The sequence below is a fragment of the Monodelphis domestica genome, chromosome 2, assembly GCF_027887165.1.
Source record: "Monodelphis domestica isolate mMonDom1 chromosome 2, mMonDom1.pri, whole genome shotgun sequence".
Lineage (NCBI taxonomy): Eukaryota > Metazoa > Chordata > Mammalia > Didelphimorphia > Didelphidae > Monodelphis > Monodelphis domestica.
Window position 1 is genome coordinate 508,581,197 of NC_077228.1, and position 24,331 is coordinate 508,605,527.

Below are 24,331 nucleotides of genomic sequence, written 5' to 3' on the forward strand. Positions count from 1 at the left end.
ATTTGAACCCAGGACCTCCCATCTATAGGTCTGGCTCTCCATCCATTGAGCTCCCTAGTTACCCCAATAATTCATTTCTTTAAGGTTTTTTTTTTTAAAACCCTTATCTTCCATCTTGGAATCAATACTGAGTATGGGTTCCAAGGCTACAGAGTAGTAAGTAAAGTAAGTAGCAATGGAGGTTAAGTGACTTGCCCAGGGTCACACAGCTAGGAAGTGTCTGAGGCCAAATTTGAGCCCTAGGGAATAAAGAGATTTAAAAATGACACACTCCCCACTGTCCAGGAGTGTCCATTCTACCGGTGTGTGGAGAAGGTGTGAAGGTGGATCAAACAATGGGAAATAGGCACAGAGAAGAGTAATGTAATAGCTAGCTTTTATTGATATGGAACCTAAAGGGTTTTCAAAGCAGGCTTTACATAGGCAATTTCATTTGATCCTTACAACCACCATTTATGGTAGGAGCTCTTATTATCCCCATTTTAAAGCTAAAGAGACTGACAGTCAAGGCCAATGGGATTTTCCCAGTCAGTTGGCAGGCAACTGCGGGAAGATTTCACTCACACCGCTCTCCCCACACTCCTTTCTTCCTGACTCCAAGTCCATCCCTATCCACTCACTATATCCCCCCGCTGCCTCGTAGATCGCAGTGTGTAATAAGGGCAAAGAAGTAAGGTGCTCTAGGAAAATGGGAACGATGAGAGAAATCTTTCAACCGGACGGAACTAAGGGAACCTGCACGGAGCAGGTGGCCTCTGGGCTGAGTCTGGAAGGAAGAGAAAACGATTGTGAAAGGTAGAAGTGAGAGAGGAGTAAACTTCAGGCCGAGGGGCTGCTTAGGTGAAGGCAGAACATTGGAAAGTGCATGGTGATAAGCCACCGTAGGAGCAGAATGTCCACACGAATCGTTATAAAATCTTTACGTGGCTCCAACTTTAGTAACTTTGAGTGGCACGTGATGGAAACATGCTGTAAAGGGCATAGAAAGGGAATTCTTCACTTTTTTAATGTGTTAGTGCTGTCCATTTTGAGCTAGACAAAGAGGGCATATTCCAAGCTTTCTGGGCATCCGATAACCATCTACGAGCAGCATATTGGATAAAGGAATGGTCTTGGAATCTCTAAAAATGTAGAAAAGCGTAGGAATGGATTCATCCAGGAATCACGGAGTTTTCGATCTGGAAGGGTCCTCAAAAAGCTGTCTAGTCCAATCATCTCATTTTACAGATGGAGAAATGGAGGTTTAGGCATGAAAGTAAAATGATGCCATTCTATACAATGAACCTTGGATCTTAAGACTCCACTGACTGCACATATTTTTCCTAGTTGGGGTTCGTGGACCGGGAAAGGACATTGACCTTGCTGGAAAACTTCTATGATAAAAACCCGAAGATGGTTAGGAGGCTCTTTTATAACCCAAAGTTTTGTAAGTAAAACAACAAGGTGGGATAGCCTGTCGGGCCAACGTGATATATCACTACCATCTCCAACACCACTGTGATAATACTGGCTCAAGGTCATGTTACCCCTACAAGATATCTTAACCCATCAGCTGCTATGAGTAGGGCAGAACCATTGGGGCTTTCCCCCAGAGTGCAGGGGAGACTCTTTAGAGTGCTTTTAGTCCTTCAGCAGCACAGAAACACTGGAGTTTAGCACCTTATCTAACAAGAAAAGATAGTTAAAATAGGAAGCTACCATTATAACTCACTCTACTTCCCGAAACATCTTGCAATCACCCTAAAATGTTGGTTCAAGGGCAGCATTTTGTTCAATTTGCCCCCACGTGTAAAAACAACTCATTATGGCTCTGTGTGGCAATTATTGCCTTGAGAACCACTCTTACTCTGAGAGACAGATAATCCTTTGCAATGACACCATGAGAAACGTGCTCAACTAGAAGTCAACTCCCAGTTACTTAACATTAAAACAGTAAAGAGTTAACAGCTAAAGGTTTTTAAACACTCTGCAGAGGTGAGAGCCCATGGGTATGAAACACGGTATACACTACTGGATTTGGATGGTGTGTTAGTTTTGCTGAACTACCTTTTCCTCTTCCTTTTTTGGTTATTTTTATAAGGAATGTCTCTCTGGGTAGAGGACGTAGTGGGTTATATTGAGAAATAAAGGTGACATAAATTTTAAAAGCTATTAACAAAAATCAAATACACATATATTTAATAAATGACAAAGTTAATATATTACTATAACTATATGAAATATATGTGCAATTATAAGGGATAGTCGGGCTTTGATTATCCAGAATTTAAAAAAAAACTTTCTTAGATTTCTAAAGAAACATTTTTGTATCAATGAATTTTTATTTATTCTACTTATCCTAATAAAACAGGCTAATTTGATGTACTTACTCCTTAGGTTTTTTTAATTAAAATTTTTTTAATTTAAAGAAAAGTGGGGAAAACTTAGCAGGCAGAAATCCCAAAGGAGTACAGTCAGAAGGTATTTTAAGCCTCTTAAATAATAAATATGTAAAAATAAATAATAATGTAATAGCATAATTAAATAATAAATTTATCCTCTGTTAAGTAATAAATAATCTTTCATTCAAGTAGAGTCTATGGGCTTTATGTGTCAGGTATTCAAGTAAAAATTCAAGAATTGCTTTATTTCAGAGAAAGTAACAACCACAGATCATATACCTTTTGTTTTCATCATCTGAGCCAAAGACTTTTCTTTATTTTCAAAAGTGGAAGGTACACTGGAAGGAATATTGGTTTGATAGTCAGAAAATCTGAGTTAAAATCCTCCCTTTGTTCTTTATGACTTCTGGACTATTAAGCAAGTTGCTTAATTTCTCTCAGCTTCAGATTCCTCTTCCCTAAAGTGAGGGAGTTGGACTAAATGGCCACTAAGGTCCCTTATAGCCCTAGAACAGTAATCAGATGAATAAAATATTTCTTCCTTGTGTGACTTTGAGCATATCTGTTGGCCTTAGTACTTCCTCTGTAAAACCAAGGGGTCTGAACTGCATGGTTTGTAAGCTCCCATCCAGTTCTAAATATCTGATCCTATAATCTTTTAGGGGAAAAGTTGGGTTTTTGACTGACAGAACCATCCAAAGAGCAAAGGAGACCTGTAGAATCAAGTTCATCTCACGAGAAGAGTTAGTATTAGTAGGAGATTATTGATAGGGTTATCATTTTCTTTCTTTCATGGGGTCATTAGTCAGGCTAGGTGTCACCATCACCAATATTGTCATCTCATCAGCTGAATGTCTTGCTTTCTGGACTAGGGCCATTCGTTGAATTTGAAGAGATAGAACCAGCTGAGTTCTGGGGAGATTTGGATGATGAGAGGAGCCCTTTTGAGAAATATGAACAAGTATCTCAAGTAGAGTGGAAGAAATCCACTCATGGAATTGCAAAGAAATTGCCCTTCGATGACATGGACCTGATTGGAGAGGAGGAACAGGAACGGAAAGTCATTAGTTGGTCTAGGACCACTATAACTTATGAAGAAACTACCTCAGAGCCAGAAGTAGCAGCAGAGGAGGAGAAAGGGGATTCTTCTAGCAAGAAGAGCTTTAAAAAGTTGGACTTGCTTCCAGAGGAGTTGCCTCCAGGATCACAAATCGATATAAAAATAAGCCAAGAAGCAAAGCAGGAAGAACCATCCACAGAGCAAGGAGAACCATCCCAAGAGAAGAGAAAAACATCCAGATCAGAGGAAGAACCATCCAAAGATCAGGAAAAACCTGAAAAACCAAGTTCTTCCAAGGGTTCAGTAGAAGAACAGAGAAGCACCACAGAAGAGGAGGACTTAAAAACTGGAGTAAAAAAATCCTCAGAAAGCGAGCCAGCAACAGAACAGAGAAGCTCAACAGTAAGACTGCAGGAGCCTGAAGAAGAACAAGGAGAATCATCAGAGAAGACAGAACCATCAACATCTGAAAAAGCAGTAGCAGAAGGGAAAGAAATCAGTTCCATGGAAGAAACTACTGAACCCCCAGAGAAAAGCAGTCAAGAACACTCCAAAGTTTTTCCACAGGGAGAGGAAGATGAAATTCTGTTCAAGGCAGAAGATGTTCTCCCAGGTAAGAATGTGTTCTCTGACCTATTGAAGACCTTTGTTTTTTTTTTTTACTGACTCTTATTTTTGTTTTGTTTTGTTTTTTACTGACTCTTATTATTTTTTACTGACTATGTCTTTTCTGATACATACCTTTGCCTCACTTAACATGTCTTCTAGACTTGCCAAACATTCAGCTCATCATCATCGTCTCTTCAGAATAAGTTATTTGCCTAGATCCTCCTTTTGTAATGGAATTCCATTTATAAAAGACAAACTCTGACCACATTAAGAATATAAGTAATGGGGGCAGCTGGGTAGCTCAGTGGATTGAGAGCCAGACCTAGAGACAGGATGTCCTGGGTTCAAATCTGACCTCAGACACTTCCCAGCTGTGTGACCCTGGGCAAGTCACTTGACCCCCATTGCCTAGCCCTTACCACTCTTCTGCCTTGGAGCCAATACACTGCATTGACTCCAAGACGGGAAGTGAGGGTTAAAAAAAAAAAAGAATATAAGTAATTCTTCATTTACTCCATCTAGCTAACACCAGCCAGGGGAGAGTTCAGACCAGGAAAAGGTAGTAAGGACACTTGAGCCTGGGTCAGATTCCAGGTATTTGACACCAGGTACATTATGACACTGAGCCCAGGATGAATGCCAACGATACCAGGGAATTGCTTTATGGTTTTTAGAAAATAGATTCCTTTGATTTCATTTCTAGAAGAGATTTTGTACTGTTCTCCTATGTGGATGTCATATATTGTAACAGAACATAAATTGGGGCTATTTTGAGGTCTGAAGGCTCCGTGGCTCACTCCAAACATAGCAATATGAGAACTCTTTGTTATTTCTCTAACCTGGTCAGTGAGGTCAAAATCACATCAGAGTTGGTTTGTTTTTAAAATTATACCAAAAAGTAATGGTCTTACTATGCAGAAAGAGATCTATATTTTGGGACATGGACCATGGAGGAATTGAGTTTGCTAACTATGCATATTTTTTTTTTGTTATAAGAGTTTTAAAAAGTAAATGCTTGGGGGGCAGCTGGGTAACTCAATGGATTGAGAGCCAGGCCTAGAGATGGGAGGTCCTGGATTCAAATCTGGCCTCAGACACTTCCTAACTGTGTGACCCTGGGCAAGTCACTTAACCCCCACTGCCTAGCCCTTACCATTCTTCTGACTTGGAACCAATACATAGTATTGGTTCTAAGACAGAAGGAAAGAATTTTATAAAAAATAATAAACAAATAAATAAATGCTTGTTGGATGAAAAACAATATATAAAAAATGATACCAGGTTGCTCTGAGATCCTGCAGCTCCATTAACTCTAAAAAAAAGGATAACCTAGTTTAAAAAGCAGTGGCCATTAAAACTGGCCGCAGACACTTCCTAGCTGTTTGACCCCAGGCAAGTCACTTAACCCCCCCACCCCCTGCCCAGTTTTGATTCTAAGATAGAAGGGAAGGGGTAAAAAAAATCAGTGGCCAAGGAGATGGCTAATTCAGGCACATCAGCCTGGAATGGGAAGAAGTCCTGTTGGACTTGGGGTCAGGAAAGATTGTCATTAGAATCCCATGCCTTGAATTTCTTAGTTATACAAAATTGAACAAGTCACTTAAACTTTGTGCCTTGGTTTCCTTATCTGCAAAATGCAGGTACTAATACTTGGGCACTACTTTCCCTCAGACCCTCAATTTAAGTCCAACTTTTGGCACACAATTTCTCAGTGCTTCTAGGTAGCTCTCTGAGATTCTAGGCCACAAAGAGGTGTTGACTTTCACTGGGAAAGGGAGTTATCTTCACTATTAAAATAACAGATCTAATCTTTAATCCTACCCTAAAGAAGTGTGGCCTGCTCCTGCTATTACTATGTAACCTTCTTCTGGCTGAGCCTCAGTTTCTTCAGCCATAAAATGAAGTTAATAATGCTTGACCTCTCCTTACTTCATAGGAATGAAGATAATGTAAGTAGTGACTGATATTGGGATTATCATTAATAATCACAGTTATGGAGTGGCCCCTTGGTGTTGGCTTAGTAATAACAAGTCATAGGCTACACCTGGAAAGATAACTCTTTAAGAAGGTTTTCAACGTATCATAGATAATGAAGAATTATTATTAAACCTATATGCTCCAAATGTTTAAATTCAAACCATCCCTATTTTAAAAGAAAAAGCTAAATGAGTTACAGTTGGAAATAGAGAATAAAATAATAATAGTGGAGGACTTGAATTCCCTCCTCCTCAAAATTAGATAAATCTAACCAAAAAGAAATGATAAAGAAGTCAAGGAGATGAATAGAATTCTTAGGTAAGTTAAATATGATAGATATCTGGAGAGAATCAAATGGGAATGATAAGGAATATACCTTCTTCTCAGTGGTGCATGGTATCTTTACAAAAATTCACTATATATTAGGGCCCCAAAACATTATAATTAAATGTCAAAAAGAAGAATCATTAAACATGTCCTTTTCAGACCATAATGCAATAAAATTATACATAATAAGGGACCATGGAAACACAAAGTAAAAATTAATTGGAGGCTAAATAATTTAATCTTAAAAAATGAGTGGGTCAAAGAACAACTTACATAAATAAAAAATTTTATTAAAGGGAATGATAATAATGAGATAATATACCAAAATCTGTAGGATACAGCAAAAGCAGTAAAGGAAAATTTATGTCTCTGAATGCTTATATTAATAAAATAGAGAAATAAAAGACTAATGAATTAGGAATACAATTTTTAAGAAAAAGAACAAGTTAAAACTCTAAATATCAAATTAGAAATCATTAAATTAAAATGTGAGATCAATAAAATTGAATGTAAGAAAACCATTGAATTAATAAATAAATCTAGGGAGTTGGCTTTATGGGGGAAATTAGCAAAACAGATAAACCATTGGTTAATATGATCTTTTAAAAGAGAAAGAAGAAAACCTAATTATTAACAATAAAGATGAAAAAGATGGATATGCCATGAATGAAAATGAAATTAAAACAATTGTTAGGAGTTATTTTGCTCAATAATATGCAAACAAATTTAATGATGTGAATGAAATAGAATATCTACCAAAAAAAATAAACTACTTATACCATCAGAAAATGAAATAGAATATCTAAATAAACCAATTTTCGAAAAAGAAATCAAACCGTCATGAATGAATTTCCTTTTTTAAAAAAGCCTCAGGACCAGATAGATTCACAAGTGAATTCTATCAAAAATTTAAAGGACAACTAATTCCAATATATAATAAATTTTTTAAAATACAGATAAAGGAGATGTTTTACTAAACTCCTTTTATGAAACAAATATGGTGCTGATACCTGGAAGAGCAAAAACAGAGAAAGAAATTTATAGACCAATTTCATTGACTAATATGGATGCAAAAAAAAACCCTAAATAAAATACTAAGTAGGTGACTACAACAATATATCACAAAGAGTGACCAAACAGGATTTATACCAGACATGCATAGATGGTTAATATAAGGAAAACTGCCAACATAATTGATTGTATTAATAAAAGTTTAAAAAACCATATGATAATATAAATAGATGTAAAAAAAAACATTTTGACAAAATACAACATATTCTTGTTAAAAACACTGGAAAACATATATAAACAGATTTTTTCTTAAAATGATATGAAGCATCTACCTGAGACCATGAGCAAATATTATTTGTAACAAGGAAAAGCTTTCCTATAAGATCAAGAGTAAAACAATCATCACCATTATTATTTAACATAATATCATAAATGCTAGCAATAAAAGAAGCAAACAAAATCAAAGGAATCAGGATGGGAAGAGAGGTAATAACGTAATCTCTTTTTGCAGATGGTATGATGGGGTATGTGGAAGATTCTAGAGCTGTATTGGTAAAGCTATGGCATGTGTGCCAGAGGGAGCTGTTCCCCTCCCCCTCTCCACACACAACTGAGAACATTTCTCTCATCACCCACCCCTCTGCCCAACAGCCCAAAGGAAGCACTTCCTCCCTCCCCTGTCTGGGATAAGGAGAAGGGGAGCTCACATACAGCATGAAGATTGCAGTTTGGGCACTCAGTTTCTGAAAGGTTCACCATCACTGTCCTAGAGATTCAAATTAAAAAGTTAGTTGAAACTACCAATAATTTTCACAAAGTATCAGAATATAAAATAAACTCACATAAATATCAGCATTTTTATGTTACCAACAAAGTCCTGTAAGAAGTGATAGAAAGAGATATTCCATCTAAAATAACTACAGCTAAAAGGAAATACTAGGGAGTATACCTTCCAAAACAAATCCAGGACCTACACAAGCATAATTACAAAACAATTTTTACACAAATAAATTTATATTTTAATAATTGGGAAATATTAATTGTTCATGGATGGACAGAGCCAAAGAATTAAAATGACAATCCTACTTAAACTAATCAATTTATTTAATGCCATCACAATCAGATGGAAAATTATTATATGTAATATACATTATATATCATATATAATTTTAAAATTATCTTAAAGAGCTAGAAAAAATAATAACAAAATTCATTTGGGAGAAAAGAATAGCAAAAGAATTAATAGGAAAAAATGTAAAGGAAGTCTTGAGACCTAGAAGTACCAGACTTTAAACTGTATTATAAAACAGTAATTATCAAAACTGTCTAGTACTGGTTGAGAAATAGAAAGGTAATTCAATGGGAAGGGAGAGCATAAAACAAATAGTAGTAAAAGATTATAATAACCTTGTAATTGAAAAAAGCATAAATTCAGGATTTGGGAATAAGAAATATCTATTTGGTAAAAATTGCTGGAACAACTAGAAAGTACTTTGGCAGAAACTAGATATAGACCAATATCCTGCACCACCAACTGAGGTGAGATCAAAATGGATATATGATCTAGAGACATAAAAGGAGACATCACAAGTAAATTAAAACAGGAAAGATATAATTTATCAGAGTTATGAATAGGAGAGGAATTTTTGAGTAAATGAGAGATGGAGAGTATTTTGAGATGTAAAATAGATCATTTTTAGTACATTCAATTAAAAAAGTTTTATACAAATAAAACAAATGTTGCCAAGATTAGAAGGAAAGCAGACATTTTAGGGGAAATTTTAGCTTTCGTGGCAACCAATTAATTGGTGGTTTCCTTTTACAAATTTCAGAAGGAGAAAAAGAATCAAGCTGTGAGCCCCGGACCCAGCTAATAGAAGGGAAGCCATGGTCAGGTGACTCTGCCTTTAATTTTCCCTTCCTTTTTCATTTAGCACATATTACATTGGATGACAAGGATATTGGGTAAGTGAAGTTATTGACATGTCCCTGTTCTGGTCTTCTGTGTTCTTCCAGGTGATCTCTTAACTTCTGACCTGAGTATAAAGTATATGAAATATGGAGAAAACACAAAGGCTCTTCTAGTCTCTGATGATCCCAGGTTCTTAGGTACATGATGACAAAGAGCCCAGAATGAATGCCAGCTCGATGGATGGATGGGGTAGTAGACTAAATGATTATTGAAAGAGCCCATCCCCTGTGATGTCTGGTCCCTCTTCACTTAGTAAAAAACAAAAGTCTCTTGGCATCCTTTTCGTCTCACTTGATGGTTACTGATGGTGTTTAAGGTCGGTACCTATTACTCCCAAAATATTGAAAGAGTTCAAATCTGGTCTCAAATACTTCCTAGCTGTGTGACTGTGGGCAAGTCACATAACCCCATTTGACTAGCCTTTGCCCTTCTGTCCCAGAAGTGTTGCTAAGACAGAAAGTAAGGGTTAAAAAAAAAAAAACATTAAAAGGGAAGAGGTTGGAGAAGTCACAACACTGGGCAAATGCTTTGGGAACTTTTTGTGCATGTCCATGTTTGGTAGAGGCAGCATAGCAGAGTTAATAGAGAGCCAGTGACAGTCAGGGAAGAGTTGAGTTCAAGTCCTGCCTCTAACACCTTGGGTCAGACTCATAACCTCTTAGTATTCTGGGCAACTCTCTAGTCACTCAAAAAGCATATGATGATAATTAGTACTTTAAGGTTTAGAACGCACTTAATTAAGCGCTTAACTATATACTGGGAACCATGTTAAGTGCCAGGGTTCAAGAAAGATGAAAAAGCAGTCCTTGCCCTCAAGGACCTCCCGGAGAAGATGCTAACCTACATTGAAAGGGTTTCCTCACATAGATGTTCCCTATACTAATGAGATCAGAGGGCCAGCCTCCATCAAGTGAGATAACATCAAGCCATAAGACTCCATAAAGATGCTAGGATTACTGTTGTTATTAGACTTCCTATTCTTGAGTATATGGCAAGATGGAATTTAGTACTTGCCTGCATTCTGCTAGTGCTTTGGGGAATTTTCCTTCTGACCACTTTGCTTCTGCTTCCTGCTAACCAGCGTTGCGTCCAATAATCCTCAAACTTAAGAGACAAGAACAATCCAGGATCAGGAGCGCCTTCTCACAGCGCTACCTCAACCTACCACAGTTTGTTCAGCTCCTGGATACATTTGTGAGTGATGGCATCCCTTTGGGTATTATGAAGAAATTCAACACGTTTTTTAAGAAGAATTATATGGAGACAGAGGATGATAAAATAAATAGCTTGGAAAAGGTGAGTGTCATGGTAAAAGAAATGGGAGAGGCCAAGATTCTGAGGAAATAAACAACTACCTAGGCCTAAGTCCTGCTAGCTTTCATGTCTCCATTTATATTTTTGGTCATTTTACTTGCTTTGTTTTTTATTTCTAAAAGTATTCAATTCAACAGTTTCCTTCTTTCTTTCCTCCATGCCCTGTCCTTCTGTCTCATCTTTTTTTTTCAAGATATTACCTTTATAAGGACATGTATAATTGTCATTAGTGACCTTGGAATTATCCCTTGAAACACTAACCAAGTTATTTTCAACCTGACATGTTTATAAGCAACTAGAAATAGTTAAAATGTTCAACCCTAGCTTTGGGTAGACAATATTACATCCTCGGTGATGTAAGGTGCAGTAATACCAGGTTAGTTAAAAGGAAAAAAATAGTTAAGGAAGGCATATGACAGATATGAGTGGGAGGGATGGGGAGAGAGAGGATGAGAAATTATTTGGAAATACACTGGTATAAAAGTCAAATTTTAAAAGATCCACTTCAAAATATCAAGTCAAAGAAACATTGTTCTGGTTTCAAGGCAAAAGATTGGTAAGAGTTAGGCAATTGGGGTTAAGTGACTTGCCCAGAATTATATAGCTAGGAAAGTCAACAGCTTCATTTGAGTCACCCTAATGTAGAAGGAAATGGCAAACCACTCCACTATCTTTGCCAGGAAAATCCCAGATGGAGTCGCAAAGAGTTGGAAAGGACCAAAATGACTGAACAACAACAAAAACCTGGATCACCTTGGGCAATAATAATATACAAATGCTGTTATAGGTGGCATTTACAAAGCACTTTGAGATTTATAAAATGCTTTACAAATATTATCTCGTTTTATTTGTCACAATCACCCTGTCAGGTATAGGACCAGAGCTCTATCCATTGTGCTACCAAATCTTATAACCTCCCTGGTCCTCAGTTAGCCTCTGAGGGCCCTTCTAGCTTTAAGTCTATCCTCTAAAGTGAAGTCAACATCAATAAATCTTTATATTGGAATAGAACAATGTGGGAAGAAGATCATATTCTTTATATAATAAAGTCCTCTGATGATACAAGTCATGTAATGAAAGTAATGGAATTGAACACAACAGAACAACATATTACAGGCATTGTGCTAAGTGCAGAAGATACAATGAAAGGGGGGGAAACAGTCCTTGGCTTCAAGGAGCTCATCATATGATGGGGAAACAACATATAAACAACTAGGTACATATACAATCTCCCCTCCTTTTCAGATCAATGACTCCAAAACAAACTAATGTCATTTGGTCCCTTGATTCAATGCAAAATATTGAAGTCTCATGTCAAATATTTGGAAAAAATTGTTGGTCACTGCCAGCTTAGCATGTGCAAAATTATACTCAATTCAGAGAAGGCACAGGACCAACCCCAAAGACTTATGGAGTTCATGAGCTTTGAGCCATCTATCATCCTGGAACCTTTGGTTAGGTAGAAGTACTTCCATTTAGTGACTTGAATCATCAGAGGTCTTTATTTTATGAAGAATGTGGTCTTCCCACATTGTTCAAATCCAATATAAAGATTGATTTATGTCAACTTCCTCTTTAGATGTAAGTTCCTTAAGTACAGGGATAGCTTTTGTCTTTCTTTGTGTCTTAAGGCTATTAGTGCATGTTCAGCACATAATAAATCCTGATTTTTATCTTATGAGAGCAACAGTGGCTGACAATCATTTTCCCATTCAGAGGTTCAAGGTCATTTACTCTTTTTCTTTTTATAGGTCAATCAATAAGAATTTGATTCTCCTCCTATATGACCGCTCTTCTGTCTTCTTTGCTGGTTCTTCATCCATGTCATACCCTCTAACTGTGGGTGTCCTCTGAGGTTCTGTCCTTTTTTCTTTGAATTTTCCCTTGGGAACCTCATCAACTCCCATGGGTTCCATGATCATTTCTATGCAGAGGGTTCTGAAATCTATGTATCCAGCCTTAGTCACTCTGCTGAAAGACAATCATGAATTTCCAACTGGACATCTTGTGCTGAATGTCCCACGAGCATCTCAGACTCAAACTCAACAAACTAAACTCTCAAATTCAAGCTCGACAAATAAAATAGAACTCATCCTTCCTCCCCAAACACTTCCCTTGTCTGAATTTCCCTATTATTGTCAAAGGCACCACTATCCTTCCCATCATCCAGGCTCTGAATTTTAGGACTCAATTCCTCATTCTCAACGCAAGAATCAAAACCATTGCCAAATCATTTCTACGGTCACAACATCTCTCATATACCTCCCCTTCTCTCCATTCAGATGGCTACAGTTCAGGCCCTCATCACCTCTTGCCTGGATAATTGCAATAGCAATCTAACTGGTCTCCCAGCCAAAACTCATTCCCCATTCCAGTCCAGCTTCCCTGTAGTTCCCAAGATGGTTTTACCAAAATAGTCTGACCATGTCACTCCCCTGACATTAGCTTGGTGAGCGCCAGTAATTCCCTATTATCTTGAGGATTTGTTTTGCCCTTAATGCTTTTCATAAACTAGTTTTATCTGACTTTTCCATTCTTCTCACACTTGACTCCCTTCCACACTCTACAATTTAGCTCCACTGTCCTCTTTGCTCTTCAAATAGGACATTCCATCTCCTGGATCTTTGCCTTTGAATTGGCTCTCTCCCATGCCAAAGATAATCGAGCCCTTCACCCCTACCTCTTGATTTATCTGGTTGCCTTCAATAATTAGCCTCCCGTGTTAATATTTCTCCTTTTCTCATTACCTTTTATCTTCTCTATATAGATTGCAGGTGTACCTAGTTATTTATATGTTGTTTCCACATTATACAGTGAGCTCCTTGAAGCCAAGGATTGTCCCCCTGCCTTCATTGTACCCTCCACACTTATTTAGCACAATGTCTGTAACATGTTGTTGTTCAGTTGTTAGGTTGTGTCTGGGTCTTCATGACTCCATGGACCATACTGTCTGTAAGTTTTCTGATACTGGAGGGCCTTGACATTTCTTCCTCCAGTGTATTAAAACCAACAGAGGTTAGGTGACTTGCCCAGGGTCACAGAGTTAGGAAGCATCTAGGGTCAGTTTTGAACTTGGGTCTTCCTTGATTCCAGACGCAGGACTCTACCCACTGAGCTACCTAGCTGCTAGCTGCCTTTTGACTGACTGGCATTTACTACGTGCTTGCTAAGTTCGAGGAGCTTTTGTAGTCACTGGGGACATAAAAAGAAAAATTAATCAGATCCTTTTATATCTCTTGGCATATATACAAAAGAAACATAAAGCAATGTCCTTCAATGTCATACTGTACCCCAAAGTGAAGTCATTTCTGTAAAGAGCACATGATCTGCTAGGAGTCATGCCGCCTTTCCATCCTTTGCTATCCTTATTGCTTCCTAGATTTATAAAGAGACCATTGGGCAGCGAAGGAAGCTACTCCTGGATGCTCTCTTTGAGAAATGGGATAATGAAGGCTCTGGATTCTTGGAACTGCAGAAGATCGATAACCTTCTGTTTACCTACAAAGAGGGCATGGAGAAAGTGTCTATGAATAAAGGTAAGGTCCAAGGCTTTTCTTACTGGGACTTTATAGTCTCTAGTCCTGGCTCTCAGCCATGTAGCTAGATATGGTTTTCCTTTCTTTATTTAAAAAACAAACAAACAAACAAACAACAGATTGATTGTTTATTTGCTTTATTAGTGTATTCTTTAAAAAACAAACTCCTGGATTTTAAAGTTCATTTTTTCTTTAAAATTTATGATTCTCTTATTTAATTTTTTTAAAAGACCTCACTTTCTGTCTTAGAATCAATACAAAGCATTAGCTCCAAGGCAGAAGAGGCAACTGGCATGAAGTGACTTGCCTAGACATAGCTAGGAAGGATCTGAATTCCGATTTGAACCCAGGACCTCCCATCTCTAGGCCTAGGTCTCAATCCCCTGAGCCACCCAGCTGCCCCTGGGATCTTTCTTTTCAGTTTGGCAGGTTTCAGAGGAAGCTGCCCATGGCAACGGTAATCTGGGGACAATATAACTAGAAAGAAGATGACAGCTTGCTTGGACAGCAGGGTGTTTCCTGGAGAGTGAAAGGATTCAATACCTGAAAGAAAAAACACACAGAGTTTGTGTTTCTTTCATGCTGGACCCTCGGGAGGGGGCAGAGACAAGGGACAGGTCTTAGCGTACAATTTCTATATCCTAGCAGGGTTGTCAATTATGGTCAAGGCGGTTGGTCTGATGTACACAATGAGCCAGGGTAAGGAAGACAGGAGCGACTACAATGGTAAATGCTGTGTCAAGCTGAGATTCCACGGTGCTCTGGATAATTCCTCTGCGGCGTGTTCCCTCCCCGATCCTTTGCTCCCAGCTTTTTGTTTTATTGAAGACTTTTGCATGTCTATGTGTATGTGTGTGTTTAATCATCCTACTTTCCTGATATAAGTCATCCCATGTGTCCATCCTGGCCCGTACCATTATGGATCTAAACATCGAAAGGACTTTAAGAAGCCGTCTAGTCCATCTCTTTCTACAAATGAGGAAACTGATGCCCCAGGAATGACGAGCATCTTGGGCAGAAGCAGGGCAGTATTCCGAGCAGGAAGGTGGATGGCAGAAGCGGTTAGCCTCCGTTGCAGAGGAGCTCTAGAGTTAGAAGGGAACCTCAAGAAGCCATTGAGTCCACCTCCCTTGTCCTTATAGATGAGGAAACTGGGATCTCTACCTATTCCGCGCTCCCTCTTTTTACAAATGAAGACACTGAGGTCCAAGAGTGAGTAGGAGCATGGGATCATAATTCGAGACCTGGTGCAGACACAGGGTTCAACTCTCACATTTTACAGAGGAGGAAACTGAAGGGAAAAGATAGGAAGTGACTTGCCCAAGGCAGTAAAAATAAGAAATGGCAAAGGCAAGATTTGAACCCAGGCCCTCTGACTTCATATCCCATTCCCCTTTCTGTACTATGCCTTAACAACAACAACAAAAATACAAATATGTATAACTGGTCCAGAAGACCATCAAGTTTGACCCAATACATTACATTCTGTGCCCTTAGTCCCTGCCTCTCCAATAAGAGAAGGAATGTTTGGTAAATCCTATTCTCTAGGACCAAGATTGTTCATTCATCTAATCAACTGATGGGGAGGCATTTTATTAAGGGCCTCATGTGCCAGGAACTGTTCTAAGTGCTAAGGATTCAAAGGCAGAAATTAAATAATGTCTGCCCTCAAGGAGATTCCATTCTATTCGTATGAATTTATGATGCTTTTGCTTACATTCATGTAATCACCGGGTCTTCTGTTATTTGGGTTCTTTCTTTATATCACAGCAGACAAATCTCCTGAAAGGCAGCTCAGGGGAGGGAAGAGGGGGCTGACTGGAGACCAGGGCCTGGCTTGGAATCCTGACCCTTTTACTTCATCCCCTCTCTAGACCTCAAATGGAAAATCAGAGATTTGAACTGGATGACTTCAAAGGCCCCTTCCATCCCTGGATCGCTGATCCTTTGTTTCTCTGAAATCTTCTGATTCATTATTTCTTGTGATGCAGTAATACTCCATGATACTTTGCTTGCTCAACCGTTCCTTAGTCAATAGACATTTATTAAGTGTCTACTATGGGTCAGTCACTGTTAACCACTGATGACACAAAAAGAGGGAAAAGAACAGTCCCTGCCCTCAAGGAGCTCACAGTCTAACAGAGACAACAAGCAAATACATACATAAAATAAGCTACATATATATGTATAAAAATAGGAAATAATTAAGAGGAAAAAAAAGCGCTGGAATTGAGAGAGGTTGAAAAGGACTTCCTGTAGAAGGTGGGATTTTAGCCTGGACTTGAAGAAAGTTAATCAATGGATGCCCAATTAGTGTCTAGTTTCCTCATACAGAAAATGGGTACCTGCCTCTGGGGGTTGTGGTGAGGAACAAAGGAGATAACATGTAAAAAGTTTTGCAAAACATTAGGGTCTCTCTCTCTCTCTCTCTCTCTGTCTCTCTCTGTCTCTCTCTCTCTCTGTCTCTGTCTCTCTCTCTCTCTCTCTCTCTCTCTCTCTCTCTCTGTCTCTCTCTGTCTCTCTCTCTCTCTGTGTCTCTCTCTCTCTCTCTCTCTCTCTCTCTGTCTTTCTTTCTCTCTGTCTCTGTCTCTCTCTTTCTCTCTCTCTCTGTCTCTCTCTCTTTCTCTCTCTCTGTCTTTCTTTCTCTCTGTCTCTGTCTCTCTCTCTTTCTCTCTCTCTCTCTCTCTCTATCTGTCTCTCTTTCTCTCTGTCTCTCTGTCTCTCCCTCCTTGCTCTCTCCCTCCTTCTCTGTCTCTGTCTCTCCTCCATCTCTTCCTTCTTTTTCTCTCCTCTCACTTTCTCTCTCCCTTCCTTTTCCTCCCTCTGTCTCTCTTTCCTTCTCCCTTTCTCTCCTCTCTTTCTCTCTCAATCCTTTTCTTTCCCTCTCCCTCCCCCTCTTCTCTCCCTTTTCCTCCTTTTCTCTCTTTCTCTCCATATATGTGCATGCATGCATGTATGTATCTATCTATCTGGATATCACACACATCCACACGGACACACGTGGCACAGGTAGGATTATGCAGAACCTTCCTTTCTGTCCTTGGTCCTCATTGGATCTGAATCCCAAACGAGGATCTCTGGATCTGCTTCTCCAAGGGCCTGCCCCTCAGGAGGGCTGGTGGACAGCCAGCTGGTAGTGTGTGCTATCGCCTTGCCTGCGGGCTAAGATTACTGTACAACTGAGCCACTTGGGAGGAAGCCCAGGCCTGGGGCTCACAGCACAGGGGAGCACGGACACACAGATCTGGTAAGAGGCAAAGCCACTCTTGCGATCTCAAGTCAGGAGGCTGGAAAGGACTTCTGGACATTTTAGTTCAGGAGAGGCAATGTGGCCTATGGATAGAGAGAGAAATGGCCTGGATCTGAAATGGATTTTGTAACCCAAACCCCTGATTTTACAGAGAACATAGAGGCATGGAGATGGGAAGCAACTTACAGGAGCCTAGATCTAGAGGTAGAAGGAACCTCAGTGACCCTGGGGAAGGCCATTCACTTCTCAGCCTCAGTTTTCTCATCTGTAAAATGGGCTGGAGGAGTTGGATCCAGTGGCCTCAAAGGCCCCTTCTAGCTCCAAATCTGTGCTCCTTTGGCCCATCAAGTTCAACTTCTCCTTTACAGATACGGTGAAATGAACCGCTTACAAAATCCATTTGAACGTGAAAATGGACTAATTAACTTGTACAACAGCGCCCTCTTGTGGCAATGTGATGATAGCCACTCAGGTTGGGAAATAGATGGTGCTACTGGCTCAGCATCAGCAAGAGAGAAGTTTGGGGCTAAGAAGGTTAAACTTCTCCAAGGGAAACATTTAAAAAGAATGACTGATTCCTAAAGGCACAGCTGACCAACAAACACTGGCATATCCCAATTTATTTTGTTTTTTTATTTTTAAAATCCGTACCTTCTGTCTTAGAATAAATACTATGTATTGGTTCCAAGGCAGAAGAGCAATAAAAGCTAAGGCAATGGGGATTAATGCCTTCCCCAGGGTCACACATATTTATGTGTGTGAGGCTAGATTTGAACCCAGGACTTCCTGTATCTAGATCTGTTTCTCAATCCACTGATCCACCTAGCTCCCCTGCCCACCTCCCAATTTAAATTAAAAAAATCTTCCTCTATGCTTTAGAGAAATGAGAATTGAAACTTGATTAGCATCCAACCTTGAGAAAATCACTTAACCTTTTTAAGATCAATTTTCCTATCTGAAAAATAAGGGGCTTAAATTAGATAACTTCCAAAGTCCCTTCCAGCTTTATATCTATCCTATGACACTGCAATGAGATTAGAAAGTCCCAACAATACATCTTCAGGGGACCCCTCCTACATGCTGGCATTCGGCAGGAAGGATGAGGCCTCTAGAACCCTCAACTCTTTATCCCTTGGTTCACTTAACATTCAAACAGAAAGGAAAAGGCAGATGAAGATAGCCCTTGTGACCTATGGGAAATTTCAATCCCAGCTCAAATGGGATAGAAGAAATGACTTTTCCTCCAAGAATTTCCCAATTCACTCTCCATAGCTAGCATGGCCAGATTTCTCCAGCCAGTTCTCTTGAGCAGATGTGGTCCCATTTCATTCATTCCATTTCGTTTTCCTTTCCATCCTCATGGGATAGTCAACTCTCCCAAAATGGTGCTCATCCACTCTGGTCCTCTTCTGTTGCCTTCCTATGACATGAATTTGATCTTGAGTTTCATTCGTTTAGAGTTGGAAGGGACATCAGAGGCTGTCAAGGTCAACTCCCTCACTTTACAGATGAGGAAACTGAGGCATAAAGAAGTTATGGGTCATAAATTCAGAACTAGAGGGGACCTCAGTAACCCTAGGCAAGTCACCTAACCTTGAGGCAGCTAAGTGAGACAGTGTCAAATCTAGCCTCAGAAATGGATTAGCTTCATGACTCAGGGCAAGTCACTTAACTTCTGCCTACCTCAGTTTCTTCAATTGTAAAGTGAGGGTAATATTAGTACCTACCTCCCAGGTTGTTGTAAAGATCAAGTGAGATAAATTTATAAAGCCTTAGGCATAGAGTAGGCACTTAATAAATGATTGTTTCCTCCCTGGAGGTATCTAGGATCTCAGAGACCATTATTAGTTCAACCTCCTTATTTTAAAGATAAAGAAACTGAGGACCAGAAAAGTTAAATGGCTTGACCAAAGCCACATAAGTAATGGAGGCAGAGTCAGGATACAAACCTAGGACCTTTCATTCCCAATATAGGTCTTTTTTGTTCCATGGTAGGTTATCAGGAAATATTTATATATCAGTTCATTGAGTGCCAGCTAGCAAGTCCTCCTGTTCCTTCTTATTCCTGATTAAAAACTTCATCATCATCATCTTCTTCTTCTTCCTTTTCTTCCTCTTCTTCTTTTTCTTCCTCCTCCTCCTTCTTCCTCTTCTTCCACTTCTTCCTCCTCCTCTTCTTCTTTTTCTTCTTCTTCTCTTCTTTTTCTTCCTTCTTCCTCCTCCTCCTCCTTCCTCTTCTTCCTCTTCTTCCTCCTCCTCTTCCTCTTCCTCTTCTTAGCAATATAATAGGTGGTTAATATATGGTTGTGAATTGATAAGTGCCCAATGAATGGTAAGAGCAAGGAGCATAAATGGAGTTTAGTGGCCCAGACCATCATAGCTTGGATCACTCAGTCCAATTCTCTCATTTTGTACAGATAGAGAAACTGAGGCACAGAATGTTTAAGTGACTTCCTCGAAGATTGCACAGCTGATGGGTCTGAGGCAGAATTTGAATTTGGATCTTCCAGGCTCTACTCACTGTGCCATTGAAGTTTTTTAAAGGTTAGGTAGGCTTTGGCCAGGCAAAGTCAAGAGGAGAGGGTGCTTAGGTGAAGTAATTATCCTGAGAAAGTCAATGCCCGTGAAATATGGAAATACTATTGTCATGCATTTCATGAAATGGGATGAGAGCCCAAATTAGGGTGGTAGAAGCGGGAAGTTCAAAGTTATGGAGATATTATAAAAGAAGGTTCAAAAAGATGATCATCAACAACACTGAGGGAGCATGACTGAGGGATCGGATCCTCTTACTGAATGTCGTAATCCTCTTACGGAGCTGGCTGCACCTCCGGAAGACCCCATTCAAGTTTCCTCTTTGATTCATATTATATTATTCTTTGGTTTCATGTCATCTGTCATCGTAGGGAGCTAGATGGCTCAGTGGGAGAGAGTGCTGGCCCTGGAGGCAGGCAGATGTGAGTTCAAATCCAGCCTCAGAGACTTACTATGTGAACTGGTCTAAATTACTTCACCTCTGTCTGCCTCAGTTCCTCATCTATAAATACGGGGATCATAATAGCACCTACTGGAGGGTTGTTGTGAGGATCAAAATGAGCTGCTATTTGTAAAGTGCTTAGGCCAGCACTGGCCCAAAGTAGGGGCTATATATCTTCTTCTCTTCCTCATTATTATAAAGTCACCGACATGAGCCTACACAAAGCACGTCACCCCTTAGTGCCCCAGATCACTCTCTAAGACTCAGGGGTCAACTTACCAGTGGACTCCCAGGTCCTAGCCAAGTGGTAGAGATAGTCAGGAGAGGGAAACTTTAAAGAGTTATTAAAGTCAGATAATCGACCCTGAAGTGACCAATTTGTGCTCTAATGCCTGTTTGATAAATCTGAATTTTGGGTTGGGACAAAAATAAGTCTCGCAAGATAATAAGCTCCTAAACCTGGGAAAGACAAGGAGGTATTCGGAATCAGAGACCTGGGTTCAAATCTCCTCTCTGTTACTTACCACTTTTGTGACCTCAAGTCCCTTTATCTCTGCCCCCCCCCCATTGGCCTCAGAAGGTCCCTCCTAGCTCCCAACTTCTGATCCTGTGATTTCTTCCTACAAATACTTTTTTCTGTACAAGCGTGCAGAAAGGCGGATGGTGGGACGGGGAACTAGATGGCCTGGGTAAGCGAGCCTCGGTTCACTTCTTGGTTTTCCTTTCTTACCCTTTAGCAAAAATGCATATTGTATTGCCACAGCCCCATCCTGGCAAAGAAGTGAGGTTAACCATCAGCCACTTTAGAAACTACATTGAGCTGGTGGTGGCAGAACTCACTGGAAACGAAGATGAAGTCTTTGACAACGTGGTGGAGTTTCTGATGATGAGCTTGAAACCGTCCCACGTGGAGCAACTGCGGAACGCAGCCCGGCACAAGTGGCTGGAGCGGATCCAGCGAGCCGCGGAGACCAGTAGAGTGTGCCTGCAGCCCATTTACACGGAGGTCTTTAAGGCTCTAACGGAGGTACGTGCTCTGCAGGGACCAGCCCTGGGAAGAAGATCCTCATCCAGGTGGGAGCAGCAGCACCAGGGATGCGGGAGAATAACCTCAGCAGCTGCTTAGCGATGGAGTGTCCACTTACGTCCTTGTGACCGGCGGGATGGGGGAGCCTCAGCCACAATAGTTGTCCGGGAGGGGCTGGGGGGACGGAGAAGGCAGGAGAGGAATGGGTTGGGCCTCTACCGTTAGTAGAGCTGGCTCAGGGACCCAAAAAAGAGGAGACGCACCGGTCGTCTCATGACGTAGGGCAGACGTTAGCATGGGGACGTGGCGGGTATCCCTCGTCCTCTAGGATGCCGAAGCCCACGGCTACAGCAAGAGGATCAGTGCCCACATTGCCTTCTTGGAAGAGAACAAAGCCATGCCAGAGAGAGGAAGCACCCTCCTGAGGAATGTGGCCTGTACTGCCCCTGATGTGCCCTATGTCTTGAACCAAGTGCTTTACCGAGATATGAGTGGAATCAGGTAAGGACACCCCAGGGAGGTGCACTTCTTCTCCCTTTGGGCTCTCATAATTCTCATTCCTAAGTGAAGGAGCTTTGACGCTCTAGGTGAGAATAGCCATATAAATCTCCTCCAAATCTGCTCCAAGGACAGTCTTAGAGCAGGGTGGCTCCTGTACCGCTATGAAATGGCTCGTGTTGTTTGGGAAGGGTCTCTATTTCTCTAGGAGATGACTTCCTAGATGTCTAGCTTGCTCCTTTGAAGAGTGTACTTCAAAAGATTGACTCTGCAGCAAAGCTATCCTAGCAGGTCTGGTGTATAAGGGATTGATTTTGTGCTTCTGATCCTCTTCAGGTGTTTTTCCTCCATTGAGGAAATCTGGCCTTGAAATCAAGAGAATCTGGGTTCAAGTTAGGGGTCTGATAATAAATGTTTTAACAACAGGCTCTTCTAGGAGACATTTAGTTTAATCTGCATCGTCAACATTTTCGCCATCACTTTCTTACACTTAATCGGCAAAACAAGAAATCAAGCCCTCATCTAAAGCATTTGCAAATTGCTAAGGTGTAAATATTCACTAAGAGAATTTAACAGTTGGTTCTCAGAATCCCCTACACTGATAAAATCATGGGTCAATATTTAAAAAACAAACCCTTACCTTCTGTCTTAGCAGCATTACTAAGTATTGATTCTAAGGCAGGAGAGTGGTAAGGGCTAGGCAACTGGGGTTAAGTGACTTGCCCAAGGTCAAACAGTTAGCAAGTATCTGAGGTCATATTTGAACCCAGGACCTCTCATCTCCAGGCCTGATTCTCTATTCACTGAGCCACCTAGCTGCCTGCCTCTCTATTTCTTTTAAAGTTAGGATCTCTAGGCTATTGTTTTCTTCTCTAATATAATGGAAATAGAAATTGATTTCTCTTTTTGCTCCTCTAAAAACCTTCCTTTCCTTGGCAATATTCATCTTTTCTGGCCTTAAGTTTTGCAGTGGTGGATAAGGGAGAGCCCATCCATGTTCCAGAAGTTGACAAGCATGGAAATATTCACTTCTGGAACACTTCCCGTGAACCAGGAAAACAGAAAGGATCATTCCTGGCTATCCCTCTTCAGGATGCTTATAAGAGAAGTTTTGGTGTCCTGGGAGTAGACACCCTCCGGAATTACCCCAGAAAAACCATCTTTTCAGCTCATGAGATCAGTTTCTATCAGGTAGGTGAAAGAGAGAGACAGACAGACAGAGACAGAGAGAGACAGAGACAGAGACATGTTAAAATTAAATTAGTTGAGGACATAAATTGTAGTGAGTTAAAATAGTGGAAGACTTAAATTGTAGTAGATAAAAGAGTGGATGTGTAAGTTGTGACCGCAGGAAATATGTTTTCACTATAGTGTTTTGTTTTTAAATCAAATATAAGGTGGTCGCCAGGGAAATATTCCCAGTTATTCAAATATACCCAAGTCAGCTGGAATTTATAGAGATTTTAATTAATACAAATGAAGAATTAAAGAAAAGGAGAGAAATAGAGAAAAAGGGGAATAATGAGAAAAGGATAGGCCAGCCCAGGGCAGCCCTGGCCAACCCAGGCCTAAGCCCTTAAGAGAAAGATCAGTCAGTCCTTAATCACCCACCACAAGATCTGTCCAAGCAAGGATTCTAGTGACACCAGGCTAACATCATCTCAGCTGCCTCCACCAGCTCAATCCTCAATCTGAATGAACTTCTGAATGAATCTGAGCTCCTATTTAAAGGGCATTTTCACCTATGTCACCTCCCCTAAGTCCTTATGTCTACCAATCACAGTAGACATTTTTCAAAGGACAGACCATTCTTAGTTCACACCTGAGTAGACTAATCTTTTGAGTAATTTACACCAGGAAAGCTCTAAGTTTCTCACCTCTTTGTTCTTTGTAAATTCACAAGTTGCCTGACCTTTATAGGAACTTAGCACCCTTTTGTATTAGTCCTAAAATAGGCATGGCCTAAGAACTTTTTGTCCCACTATAAGTATGGGTTTAAGTACTTTTCATTGTTCAGAAAGGAGTTTACAACTTTATCTTCCCCTAAGGCATACTTAAGTATGGTGAAGTAGAGTTCTCACATTCCTGATCTAAGTAGAGTTCTCACATTCCTGATCTAAGTTACTTTCACTGCCCAAATGGGGAATGGTCCCAATGGGGAATTTTTAAGGTTTACAATCCAACCTTACGAAGTAGGGTCTGATAATTTTTAAGGTTCACAGACAGAGAGACAGAGAGACAGAGAACAATCTCTGCCCTCAGTTGAACAGTTTGTATTTTACTGGAGGAAGCAAAGTGTACATGTATGAGTAGTTGCCAAATATATCTGAATTCAATGCAAGATCATTTTTGTGTGTGGCAGAGGAGGCAAGAGCCTCTGGGAGGATGGGAG

The 24,331-nt window shown here is 40.1% G+C and overlaps 1 protein-coding gene across 3 annotated transcripts in view; it reads left to right on the top strand.

Annotated features, from left to right (window-relative positions):
* The window catches only part of EFCAB5 (EF-hand calcium binding domain 5), a 146,016-nt gene that overhangs the window by 99,092 nt on the left and 22,593 nt on the right, over positions 1-24,331 (top strand). For all 3 annotated transcript variants that reach the window (XM_056819579.1, XM_056819578.1, XM_056819580.1), the window contains exons 10-18: positions 1,327-1,426; positions 3,254-4,054; positions 9,198-9,260; positions 9,382-9,474; positions 10,419-10,633; positions 14,031-14,187; positions 21,152-21,441; positions 21,770-21,942; positions 22,902-23,130. In XM_056819579.1, the coding sequence (XP_056675557.1) occupies positions 1,327-1,426; positions 3,254-4,054; positions 9,198-9,260; positions 9,382-9,474; positions 10,419-10,633; positions 14,031-14,187; positions 21,152-21,441; positions 21,770-21,942; positions 22,902-23,130 (2,121 nt within the window). The remainder of the gene's footprint in view (positions 1-1,326; positions 1,427-3,253; positions 4,055-9,197; positions 9,261-9,381; positions 9,475-10,418; positions 10,634-14,030; positions 14,188-21,151; positions 21,442-21,769; positions 21,943-22,901; positions 23,131-24,331) is intronic.